This window comes from Panthera onca, chromosome E1 (assembly GCF_046562875.1).
Source record: "Panthera onca isolate mPanOnc1 chromosome E1, mPanOnc1 haplotype 2, whole genome shotgun sequence".
NCBI lineage: Eukaryota > Metazoa > Chordata > Mammalia > Carnivora > Felidae > Panthera > Panthera onca.
Genome location: NC_138352.1, coordinates 19,014,394 through 19,026,985, shown reverse-complemented (window position 1 = coordinate 19,026,985; position 12,592 = coordinate 19,014,394). Strand labels below are relative to the sequence as shown.

General features: G+C 59.8%; 1 protein-coding gene across 5 annotated transcripts in view; it reads right to left on the bottom strand.

Annotated features, from left to right (window-relative positions):
- Window positions 1-4,242: 4,242 nt before the first annotated feature.
- DNAH2 (dynein axonemal heavy chain 2) overlaps window positions 4,243-12,592 on the bottom strand; it is a 93,075-nt gene continuing 84,725 nt past the window's right edge. The window contains exons 79-88 of one of the 5 annotated variants that reach the window (XM_078437834.2): window positions 12,376-12,566; window positions 7,149-7,340; window positions 6,794-6,978; window positions 6,331-6,559; window positions 6,088-6,239; window positions 5,859-5,973; window positions 5,208-5,384; window positions 5,028-5,102; window positions 4,717-4,867; window positions 4,243-4,574 (exon numbers count right to left, since the gene is read on the bottom strand). In XM_078437834.2, the coding sequence (XP_078293960.2) occupies window positions 4,420-4,574; window positions 4,717-4,867; window positions 5,028-5,102; window positions 5,208-5,384; window positions 5,859-5,973; window positions 6,088-6,239; window positions 6,331-6,559; window positions 6,794-6,978; window positions 7,149-7,340; window positions 12,376-12,566 (1,622 nt within the window). In that variant the 3' untranslated portion in view covers window positions 4,243-4,419. Of the gene's footprint in view, window positions 4,575-4,716; window positions 4,868-5,027; window positions 5,103-5,207; window positions 5,974-6,087; window positions 6,240-6,330; window positions 6,560-6,793; window positions 6,979-7,148; window positions 11,220-12,375; window positions 12,567-12,592 lie in introns of those variants that run through there. The other 4 variants (XM_078437830.2, XM_078437832.2, XM_078437831.2 and 1 more) reach the window with 4 other exon arrangements.

Below are 12,592 nucleotides of genomic sequence, written 5' to 3'. Positions count from 1 at the left end.
CATCAAATAAAGTGCACAAAGCAGCGGGAGCTAATCCCCAGCCCCCTCCCTCCCACCCGCCAAATTAAGACCGACTCTCCACTCCTCCAGAACCAACTCCTAAGGTCCTGGCCGGCTGGAACAAGGCCTAACAACTACAGTCACAAAAATCATAACTATCACTATTTAACCACAATAATAAGCATTTTATAACAAGCCTTCATTCAGTATTTATTCTGCACCCGCCACCTTGCCAAGTGCTTTGCATAAATTATCTCATCCCCCCCCCCCACCTCCCCAACAGCCAAGAAGGTATGTATTGATATTTAAATTTTCCAGATGAAGAATGTGAGGCTCTGGGAGGTGGTGACCTTTCCAAGTCCCTATAGCCACTAAGTGGCAGAGCTGGGAACAGAATCCGGGTCTGACCTGACAGCCCAAGCTCCGAAACACTTTAAAAGAAAAACCAATTTTTTCTAAGATCATAACCAAACCCGGGAACTTAACTCCATAGGGAAAGGCGGTCATAACTATCAACCGAGTCCCCCTCCCTCAGGAAAGTGACCCACCCACCTACACAGAATAAAGACCGGTACTCTTCAGCCTAACACTGCTTCCTGACCCTTTTCGTCACTGTTGGGGTGTCACTAATTACGATCAGAGATGAGCTGCCGTCTACAGAACGCCACAAACCACACACAGCTCTTCTCCTGGGAGTAGCTATCTTGCGACCACTCCCACTTCAACTCAAAATGGGGAGGGGGGCAATAGGACACTTAGCAATGCAGCAGGTGGGAAAGCGGCAAGACTGCTGGGAGGCTCCTTCACGGGGCGGAGGGGGCTGGGAAGGAGAGTTCTCATACCCACCTGGGGAAAAGTGACCCCGGGTTCCCGTAGCCCAGCTAAGGGGCAAAGTCTTTGGGCCACACCACACCCGTGCCCCTCCCCCTCACAAAACTCCAGGCCAGGGTTTCCCACCTGCAGGCTGCTACGGCCAAGGGAAGGGAGAGGGGGAAAAGATGGCCCGGGGTTGGAATCGGACTCGGGGCAGAGGGGGGGGGGGGGGGGGGAGAGGGGGAGGCGGAATGGAAAGGGGAGGAGGCCTCCGGCCTGGCAACCGTCCCAGGGCACGTGCACTGGTGACATCATCCCAGGCCACCTCTAACACAGACCTTTGACCCCTAGGGGCGGAAAGGGGCCTTTGGCTAAGCTTCCTGGGAAATAGCCTTAGGAATTCTGGGAACCCAAAAAGCAGAAGAAGAAGGAACCCAGGCGGCTTGCCTTTATCTCTTTTACTCCCAGTACCACTCCAGCCCCAGGGACTCGGGCTTCTCGGCCCCTCCTCCCCGCCTCCAGCCCTGACCTCCCAACCCACATTTCTGACGGAGTCCCGACACGCCTCTCGCAGATACTGTGCCTTCTCTCTCCCGGGCGAGATCTCGGGTGGGGGGCAGCAGGTGGGGGGCGGGGGCACCGGGTCCCGCGGGGCTCCGTCTCCCATCTGCGGGATCCCCCGTGGCCCAGCCGGCCGCCAGCCGGAACCTGTCTGGGTCCCCAACTCTCCTGCCCCTCCCCGCGCCGTTCCAGGGCGGAGTCTGTGGAGTTGAAACCAGGACACGGCGAGAGGAAGAGTTATATAACCGGGAGAAGCCGAGAAGGACGAGTGGAGCCCGGGACAGACAGCCCGAGAGGAGCCCGGGGAAGTGCATGAGCACGAGGAGGAGTGGGGAAGACACGCTAGGGATGGGAAGGGTTGGGGGTGCATCAAAGAGGAGGCATCCACGCGAAAAAGGGGCGTGGTGGCCCGGCGGGAGTCACCTGGGCCGGCCGGGACTTCCCCGCAGCGCCCTCCCGCGCCGCCAACGGCAGCTGAGCCCAGGCGACTGAAGCCTCGCAAAGGGGCGCAGATACCCGTTCCGTTCCCCCTGGGGAGGCAACCTAAGCCAGAGCCCGGGAAGGCGCCGGCGGAGCAGAAGGGGCCGGAAACCGCAGCTCCGCCCAGCCCACCTGGGAGAGTGGGGCGCCAGCTGGGGGTCGGTGGGAAACAGGTAGCCGACCCCTCCCACGCAAGGCTGGGCAGTGGTGGTTGGAGACCCAGCGAGAGGGGACAGGCGGATCCAGACGCCTGGATCCCGAGGGGCTGAGGAGCGCAGCCCGGGACTAGTTTGCAAACACACATTCAAATGCGGGGAGGCGGGGAGGGGGGGGGCGGGGGTGCGGCGGTAGTGCTGCAAGCTGCGACTCGCCGCGCAGGCGCAGGGGGCTACTAGGGCGCGTGCGGAGGAGGGAGGGGGGTGGGCGCGAGCGTGTGGGAGTGCACGTGCGGGTCCCGAGCAGCTTCCCCCTCCCTTCCTCCACCTCTCCCCCTCCCCTCTCCCTTTTCCTGTCGCTCTATAAAGCCTCCTCCACATTGGCTGTCAGGGCCCTGACGTCAGGGGCCTCCGCGGGAGCCGATTGGCCCGACACGAGAGTTCGGGAATCCGGCTCCCGAGTCTGGCTCTCCGGTTACTCCGGCAACGGGGCAAGCAACCCCCGGGAGGTCGGCGGAGCGGCGCTCCTTGTGGCGCCCGGGTCCCGCCTCCCTCCGGACGACCGCCGAGCCCCCTTCGGCGGCAGCGCAGCTCGCGGCCTCCCCTCCGTCCTTCCCGGGCTCGTACCGTCCCGAGAACGAGGCGTCCTGCCCCCGACCTTCCCCGCAGTCGCCCCGCCCCCAGGTCACAGCCACAAGCCACAGCAGACAGGAAGCGAACCTGCGTTGCTTGGTAACCAAGCCGCGTGCCCCCTCCCCACTATTTACTCCAGCGCAGGGAGGCGGAGACGGGAGTCCAGCCCCCTCCCCAGCCTCTGCCCTTCGCCCTCCCGCCCACAATTTCCTGTGAGGGGCCGAGATGACAGGAAGTCAGACGCCCACCTCGGCCCACCTTTCTCTCTGGCCGGGCGGGGGGCTTCAGCCCCTCCGCCGGCCACATCCCCCCCCCCCACCCCCCCACCTCGCTCCCGCGGCTCGGGCTGCGGCGTCTCGCCCTCGCCATCTCGTGGCTGCGCTGGGAAGGCCCGCACGGAGCAGGGCCCGAGCCGGGCGAAGGCGAGGAGCATCAGAGTGGGGTAGCGGGACCACGGATGGAGGGGCGGCGGGGTGCGTGGACACGAAGACTCCCGCGGGGAGGCTGGCTCCCGGCGCTCCTGGCGCGAGAGTCAAAGCTGAGGCGACACACCTCACCGTGGGAGGGACTGGAGGGAGACCCGAAGTGGCCCCGGGACCGGAGGCGCACCCCTGCCCGACCACACCCGACCTCAGAGGGCCATCACCCTGGCCTATCTGCAGACTCTGACCTTCAGTCCTGCCCTTCTGTTAGGCACCGTCGCGCCCCGCCCCGACCTAGTGTTGCGGAGGGGAAATCCCGGCCCCAGGGGAACTGCGAGTCCTTTCAGGCCCTTCTTGACATCCGAACCCAAGGCTTCTGCCCGCCCGCTCTTCCCCCACACCGCCCTGCATTCTGGGGAACCCTGGCGTCCTGCGCCCCGATCTTCTTGCCAGTGCCTTTGCAGGGACCGAAACGTCCACCCCCAGCTCTACAAGTCTGAGACTCAGGCGTCCCGCCCCCCTGCGCGGAGATGGTTTCCCTCTTTCCAGACGCCCCCGCGGCCCCCCGTTACCTGGTTCTGGGGTGTCCCAGGTGCTCAGGCTCCCCAAGGTCTCCCAGGGGGTCGAGCGGCCCCCCCCTCTCCCAGGCCGGGGCTGGGGGGGCCGCTCCGCCCCGTGGCGCAGTTGGATTTTCCAACACAAACACCGCCCCCCCTGCGCCCCAGCCCCGCCCCCTTCCCATGGTCCCGCCTCCCCTCGCGCCGAAGTCCCCCCCCTCTCGGGCCCCGCCCCTCCTCCTCCTGTGCCGCTCGCCTCAGCGCACGTGCCGAACAGGATACCCGGTGCCGGGTGCTGGGTGCAACCTACTGGGTCCGGCCCCGATCCCTGCCGGACGAACCCCTATTCCATTCGGATCACGCGCGTTTCCCAAAATAAGCCCCGCCCCACCCGCCCAAGTCCAGCCCCGAGATTTAGCCACACCCGGTTTAGGCCCCACAGCCCTGCCCCCTCGTTCAAGGCCACACCTCCCGCTTCCCAAGCTCCTTTCCCAGTCCAAAAGCAGTAGCTCGCAGGGGTTCGCTTCCTCTGTGAGATCCGGGCTTCCTCCCTCCCCAACCCCCCACCACCCCATTGAGAGGCTTAAGGCTTGTGGTTGCGGGTGTTTTCCTGCTCTGAGCTCCAAGACAATCCTTCCACCTTTATTAAAGGCTAGCTATCTCCAGGGCCCCATCCCGCGGCGCATTCGACCACGGCCAAGGCCAGAGTTAAGTCCAGCCCCGGTCCGAAGTGCATTAGCAGTCTTGGCCCCTAGAGTCCCCGACCCTCCCTCAGGCGGGGAGGAAGAGGAGGCCTCCTCAGTTGTCCAGGCTCATGAGTAGAGCGGTGCCCCTCTTGATCCAGTGATCAGATGTCATGGTCCCGGACCGGAGGTCGATGCCAATGACGAAGGAGGCTCGGTCTGAGCTGCCTGCCCGGTTGGGATAGTAATAGCAGGGACAGGAGTACATGCCTGCGGGAAAGGAGAGGGGATGGGAGTCAGAGCGCTGGGGCCTCTGGGAGAGCAGGCACAGGTGTGGGGGGAGGGGCGGGGCAGAGGAGGGGCTGGGATCCAAACTCGGGGGCGGAAGGCGGGTCTGAGGGCGCCATCCCACCCTTGGCGCTCTTCTTTCGGCTTTCTGCCGGCCTGAAGTGGATGGTGGGCATGGGGCAGACGAGCTGCATGGGGTCCGCCTCCACCAGGCAGGAGTTCTTCCAGTCCCAGCCGGCGCCCTCCAGGTACAGGCCCCGGACCCACACGCCGTCCTGGGAAGACACGGGGAGAAGTCTGGACCCGAGGCTGCCAGCACCCCTGGCCTCTGGCCTCCCTTCTCCCTTGCCAACCAGCTGTTTCCCCCCTTTGCTCCCAGCGCCCTCCTCCACCAGACCCGCCTTTGTTCCCAGTCGGAGCACATCTGGCTCCCACCTTGGGTGGGTACACGAGGTTGCTGTCATCCACGGTGGAAACGATAAACTCCCAGGAGAGGCTGTCCACCGAAATCTGGGGATGGAAGGCGAGAATAAGGGGGGGCCCCCAGAGAGGAGCGAGCCCAGGTGGCCAGCCCCCCCCCCCCGTCCCCCCCGTCACACTTAGCATGTGGCTCACGTTATTTTGGCGAGCTGAGGCCTGCAGCACGGCGGTGAGGAAGCCGGTGGGGAAGGTGAAGCCGGACAGCCAGAAGATCACGGGAGGCCGGGCCCGGCTGGCCCACAGCTCAAACTGCTCCACACGTGTGGCCAAGTCCCGTGTCCACGAGGCCAGTGGCTTTTGTGAGGGATACGCCTGGGGGAGGGGGAGGCGGTGCGTGTGTACGCGTTCATTCGTTCACGCGTGCCGATCTTTACTTGGTGCACTCGGGGCAGATAGGAGGAGATGTGGTGTCAGCCGGGTCCCCCGTTACGGCGGGCAAAGCTGTCTCCAAAAGCCCCCTCCCGGGAAAGGAGCATAAAGCGACCACTAGTTAACCAGGCCAGCAACAGTGCTGTCCGGTTACCGTTAACGAAGCACCTACTGAGAGCTGCGCACAGCACTAGGAATCCCTGACGCGTCTTCGGAGAGGTTAGCGACTCGCCCTAAGTCCCTGAGTTAGTAACCGCAAAGCCAGTCCGTGAACGGCAGAGCCAGCTTTCGGCTTTGAATCTGTCTGGCTCCAAAACCCAGGCTCCCTGGTTTTGCTCCTACAACCGGGAGGCTGGGGGCACCGGGGCCAGAGGTCAGCTCATTGTTGCAGGAGGATCGACAGCTAGCTCATCTTGCCTTCCCCCAGAGTGGCGGGACGTGGGCGTCGAAGATGCAGCTGAAAATCTCTTCCAGGCTTGTAGACATGACGATGAGGCCCCGGATGCCTTTTTCTAGATCTGTCAGGGAAAACCTGGGCAGGGTGAGGTGGGAGCTTAGAGAAGGGCCTGGCAGAGCCATCTCAGGTGGGGGGCTGGGGGGCGCCTTTCCTCCCGCCCCCTCCCCACCGAGCCCCTCTCCATCTTACAGGATGGTCTCCATAAGCTTGTTGTATCTCTGGATTTCCTGCAGGAGGACCACGTTGAGGGGAGAGGGGTCCATGGCCAGCAGTTTCCGGGTCCCCTCATAGTCGATCATTTCAGGGATTTTCTGTTTCACATCCGCAGCCAGCTCGAGGACCTGACCCGGGCAGGGGCTCTGAGTGGGGGGGGGCCCCTCAACTCCCCGCACCCCCACTGCCCCCCCTCCCCCGGCACCCACCCCTGCCTACCTTCTCTTCTCGGCTCTGGCCTCCCGCCCTGGTGGGTGTAATCTGGGGTTGCAGGGACAGCAGAGTCTCAAAGAGAGTCCGCGCCTCAGTGATCTGGGAGGCCACATCCGCGTTGGGGTGCTGGCCAAAGGCCTCAGGGGGGTCCATGGTGGGCAACGTGCTGATGTACTCCTTGTAAGAGGCCAGACTCCCATCTTTGGGGATGAAGTAAGTCTCCAGTGCGGACAACCTGGCGACCCACAGCATAATTCTCACCACGCTGTGGGCCGCACCCTGGGGCTTCGGCGCCAGGCCAAGCCCCTGGCCCCTCTGCAGGCGCGTGTGCCCCCTCCGCCGGCTCCCTGCACCTGCCCCACAAACCCCGCCTCCTGGCCTCCCCTCCAACGCTCCCCCCAACCCCAGTCCTGCCACCTGGCCTGCCGGGTGTCCTCTGGCCCCCTGTTCGGCGCCACCTCCCCCTCACCGGTAGAAGGGGGTTGAGAGAGTCTGGTCACAGAAATAGTCGTTGATGTAGGTGGTGAGCAGCCGCCGGTCCCAGTCATCCGTGACGTGCCCGCCGTAGTTGACGCCGGCGATGAGGTACTTGAGGGCATCCCAGGGTGTCTCCTCGTACTCCTCCAGGTAGAGACTCAGCAAGTTCTCCGACACCTGTGCGTGGTCCCAGCCCCCACCCCCACCCCCACACACAGTTAGGGGAGGAACTTCCCTCGGTGGCAGGGGGCGGGGGCGGGGGGTGGGGGGTGGGAGGGGGAGGAGCCGCAAGGCAGGAAGTGCAAGGAGAGGGGGCGCTGGGATGCCGGCCCCCTGCTAGCACAAACCTCAAAGTCAGAGTCATTGAAGCCGTAGACGATGTTCCAGCCGAGCTGCAGGAACTTTTTGCGCTCCAGCAACACGGAATGGAAGAAGCAGAGGGCAAACAGAAGCTTCTTATACTTGGCAGGTTTGGAGCAGCGGGAAAACTGCGATTCCGTCATCAGCTGGTAGAGGCGCGTCATGTTGGCCTTTAGGCCCTGGGGACAGTGCAGCGCGGAGGTGGGGTGCCGTGCATCGTGCCAAGCCCTGCCAGTAGCACCGCCACAGTTGCGGAGGCTGCTGACTGCACGAGGGCACTGGCCGAAGAGGTCAGCGAGGGCTGCAGTGCAGCCCTTGACCTGCTCGCCAGGATGTGCACTGATTCACGGGACTGGGTGGGCGCCTTTCTCTAACTTGCACGCGGGCACTGTGTGGGCTACTGGGAGCTCTGCCTCCTTGTCCCCCCACTTTTGATCCTCTCAGCCGTGATGTTCTCGACGGCGGGCAGGCCGGCTCGATTTGGGAATACCAGAAAACATGAGGACCTATCCGTGCAACTATTAACGGACAAAAACGTACACCATTAGGTACAGAGGTTCAGTGTAGGTTAGAGGAGCCGTAGTGTATCATCGAGGAGGGGCATGCCACGTGATAGATTTATCAGGCTTCGAGAACAGGTCGGGATTTGGACTAAGTCTCACAAACGGGAAGGAGGTCACCAGGCTGAGAGGAGGGCCTCGGTCTCCTGGAGATGGAAAGAATTGAGGGAATAAAGGCACAAAGGGGAGAATAAGTGAGGAGATGGCTCTAACTGAAGTCAAGTTCGAGGACTCAGGTGGGGTCAGAAGGGCCGTGGCTCACCAGGAGTCACGGGGCCACTTTCTGTCTCGAGTACTACCACAACAGGTTGAAACGGTGCTTTAAGAAGCCCCGTCTATGAGGGACAGAATGGAGTCGGGAAAATACGTAAGCAAGAATATTGTCATTTGTAACATCAAAATATGTAACGTGTTTAGGAATAAGTCCAGTGAGAATGTACAGATCTTTATGGAGAGAATGACAAAACTTCACTGAAATAAAGATTACGTGGAGAGAGACGTACTATAATCATGGAGTGGGAGACTCGATCTACTAAGGACGTCGATTTCCTCCAAAGTGATCCACAGGGTTTTGTTTGTGGAACTCGACAAGCTAATTCCAACATTTCTGCTGGAGAATCAAAGGCCATGGCATAGCCTGAAGAAGAATGAGGTAAAGAGACTTGCCTTACCAGCTAGCGAGCATTATTATGGAGCCAAACAGGAACTAAGACGGTACATCCTGACCCGAATATAATCAACCCGACCAATGAACAGAGAGATAAAGCGCCCAGAAACCTAGGTGTGCGTAAAGGGGAGTTAAGGCCTGGCAGGCATCGAACGTCGGAAGGGTGATGGTGGGCTATTCGATGATGGTACTGGGAGAATGGGTTATCTACGTGGGGGGCTGGGGGGCAACAAAATTAGACTTCTGCCTCATTCCACACTCACAAGGATCCGTCTCAAGTGGTTAAGACACATGAATGTGAAAGGGTATAAAACTCTTTCTTTTTATGTTTGTTTATTTTTGAGAGGAAGAGAGAGGGAGCGAGCGAGCAGGGGAAGGACAGAGAGGGAGCCACACAATCCGAAGCAGGCTCCAGGCTCTGAGCTCTCGGCACAGAGCCCGATGTGGGGCTCGAACTCACAAACCGTGAGGTCATGACCTGAGCCGAGGTCGGACGCTTAACCGACGGAGCCACCCAGTGCCCCTATAAAACGGTTTTGAAGACAGGGGAGTGCCTTTACAACCTCGCAGTGAGCAAAGATTTCTTGAACGAGACCTAGGAGCACAAGCCATAAAGAAGAGAAGAGCTAAATTCCATCTCATACAAATTAAGGATCTCTATTCACCAATAATAATAGTTAACAAGGGGGGGGGGGGAGAAAAGACAACCCGCAAAACACAAAGCGGACGAAGGATTAGGTTGTGGAGCATATGAGGAACCGTGAAACATAAGCAGCGTGAATCAATGTCAAGTACCCAGCGCTGAACGAAACAAGCCAGACGCACCTTGAGAAAAGTGGCTGCAGCCGAGTGGGGAGGGCGGTGGGAACGGGAATCGTCTTTCTTACACAGGAAGATGGGCACACCTGTGTGTATTGAATTGGGATCCATGGGGGCGCCCGGGTGGCTCAGTCGGTCGAGCATCCGACTTCGGCTCAGGTCAGGATCTCATAGTTGCTGGGTTCAAGCCCCACGTGGGGCTCTGTCGGGCTCTGTGCTGACAGCTCGGAGCCTGCTTCGGATCCTGTGTCTCCCTCTCTCTCTTCTCTCTGCCCCTCCCCCGCTCATGCTCGGTCTCTCAAAACTAAATAAAGATGTTTAAAATGTTTTTAAAAATGAATGGGGATCCTTTATATCTTTGCATATATTTTAGGATTTTTTTTTTTTTTTGAGAGAGAGGGTGCAAACAGGTGTAGGGGAGAGGGGCGGAGGGAGGGAGAGAGAGAATCCCAAGCAGGCTCTACACTCAGCACGGAGCCCGATGCGGGGCTTGATCCCTTGACTCTGGGATCGTGATCGGAGCTGAAATCAAGAGTCGGACGCTCAACGCACCGAGCCACCCAGGCACCCCCTCTTGCGTGGATTTTATATTCTTTTGTATCTGCTTAATATTTAATGAAAAGGAAAGGACTAGAAGGCAGGCAGTGATCCAACCAAGAATACCACTCCAGAATCGCACCCAAACCGGCGACTGGGGGCTGTGGTCATGGGGACCTTCTTACTTGTAAGACTCAAATGAGCCACCGTCCCCTTGACTATTGGGGCTGCTCTCGTGTATCCCGATGCAAACACTGGCCTCTTTCACAGGACAACAAAATTGCAATACCTGACCTAGAACAGATCCTGTGCTGGGGGAGAATTTTAAAAAGGACATGACTGGGTCCTTTACCACAATTGGAATATATAATAGATTGGGTTCAAACGCTCTATCCATTTATTGAAGTTGGGCAGCTGTGCTGTAGTGTGTATTGAAAAAAAAATAAAAATCCTTCTCAGGATTGAGCCCTTTATGCCAAAATACACTGAAGTATTAGTGGGAAAAGACCATGATGTCTTTCCCAGTTTACCCTCGGCGTTCGGAGAAAGCATGTGTGTGTGGAGACGCAGAGAGAGATCAAATGATTAGGCCGGTGAGGCAAAATGTTAAAAATGGAAGAGTCTGGGTAATGAGTCCACGGCTGTGAGGACACAGTGTTTGTGTTCTTCTTCTTCTGTTTTTGTTTGTTTGTTTGTTTGTTTGTTTGAAGTAGGCTCCAGGCCCAGTGTGGGGCTTGAACTCAACACCCTGAGATCAAGGGTCACACTCTTTGCCAATGGAGCCAGCCAGGAACCCTAGAGTAGTCTTGTTCTTACAACTCTTGCGTAAGTTTCCAATGATTTCCAAGTAAAACATTTAAAAATAGTGCCCTCTTCGCCACCGAGAGAAATCCTGTTGCAAACAAGTATGCCGTGAATGTTCGGCCTTCCCTGAAGCTCTGGCTCCCGCCCGGAGGTTCTGCAGACCCCGGGTGGTGGGGACAAATCTCCCCTGGGTGGAGCCGGGGCGAGCCTCCCCTCCCCGCAGACCATCTCCCCTCCTCCCAGGCCGCCCCCAGATTCCAGGTGGCCTCCACCTTCTTACGCGGCCAGAAGTAGCACCTGCCTCCGCTCTGACACACCTGTGCCCCTCGCAGGGTGCTCAGCCAACAGAGGGCCCTCTGCCACCAAGGCATACACCTTTCTTGGAAAGCAAAAAGAGGTTCTTCGAAAAACGGAGGCGCCGCTAACAGCACTGGGCCGAGGAGATCATCTGCGGTGGCGGGCTGGCCACTTGCTCCGAGAGTACGGGATTTATGGTTCTGGCGTGCCAGGAGGAAACGCCTCGTCGCCAGATGGAATTCAGACCCGGGAGTGCGTTTGCTTCCCGGGGCCAGAGACGAGGACTGGGCAGGATCAGGAAGAGGACAATTTCTCCATCGAGTTGTGAAAGGGGGAAACGGAGAATGAGCCAAGCTGGAGGTCAAGGACCGAGCCTGGAGATACGATCAGAGGCCAAGAGGAAAAGGAAACACAGGCGTGATAAGTGACGTGGCGGGAGACAGAGGGCGAACCCCAAGCGCGTGTCAGGGAAAGGGTGGGGGGGACAGTTCACGGTGTCAACTGCCCCAAGGCAGGCGAGGAGGATTTACATGATGAAAGACGTGTGTCCAGACTTACTGGTTGAGTACCTATTACGTACAGGTGCTAGTCACAAGGTGAGCAAGACAGAGAGAGAGAGAGAGAGAGGCAAAAGATGTGTCCTCTGGCCTCGCGGAGTTTCCAGTCTAGAGAAGACAGCGGGCATTCGTCAGAACCAAACTCACACGGTAAAAGGACCAGCAGGAAGGTTCTATGAGAGTGTATCACTGGGATGCTGAGCTCAACGAGGAGGGCCGAGGCCTGAAGGGGCGAAGGAGGGGGCGGCGGGGTGGGGGTGGGGGTGCCCAGCAGCTTGTGCGGAAGCCTTGGGGCAGGACGGTGCAGAGTCTGGAGGAAGAGGAACAAGATATTTTAAGAATTGAGGGTGGAGCGAAGAGAGGGAAGGGAGAAGGGGTAGGTGGGGCCCAGAGGCACAGGGTGGGGGGAGGGGGGCTCACAGGCCGGGTCAGCAAGGGTTTCCGTCTCGACCAAAAGCACCGAAAAGCTACTCGAGCGGCGTAAGCAGAGGTGAACAGGGGGGACACAGGAGCGCGATCGGTGTGGCCGCATTCAGCGGTGACCTCCGGGCTGGAGAAAAACATTTCAGCAGAGCTGGAGGGAGAAGGGCCGGCAGCCGGGGGCACTGGGGAGAGGTGGAAGGAAATGCCGGGAGGCAGGGAGGTCCTGTGGACCAGCTGTTTACTCTTCTGTGCCTCAGTCTCCTCTCTGCAAAATGGGGGTGACGGCACCTACCTGAGAGGGTGTGTGTGTTCTCAACGAATTTGGTAAAGGGACGATGCCGGGCACGGGTAACCGACTAGCGGTGTTGGATCCTACCGCTCTGTGCTAAGAGCCTGGCGCCCGGAGGGAAGAGGCGGGGGGGGGGGGGGGGGGGGGGGGTCTCTCGAGAGAGGCGAGCGGAGCCCGGAGGCCAGGCGGCTGTGGAGGCTGGGCCTCCCGCTGGCGCCGGCCGCCGGAGAGCCGGGCCAGGCCGCACGGCCGGCGCCGTACCTTTGGCGGTTCCGTGGTCATCTTGATGCTGGCCTGCAGGATGGAGATGGGGAAGTCCGGGTGGGGGCTGGAGCTGAGCCAGAGGCGGAAGGAAGGGTGAGGTTCCTCCACCTGCAGCTGCTCCACCAGCTTGTCCAGGTTGGGCATCCAAGACAGCGACAGGTGGCAGTTAGCTAGGAACACCCAGTGTCCTGCAAGGGGGCACTGGATTCGGCGG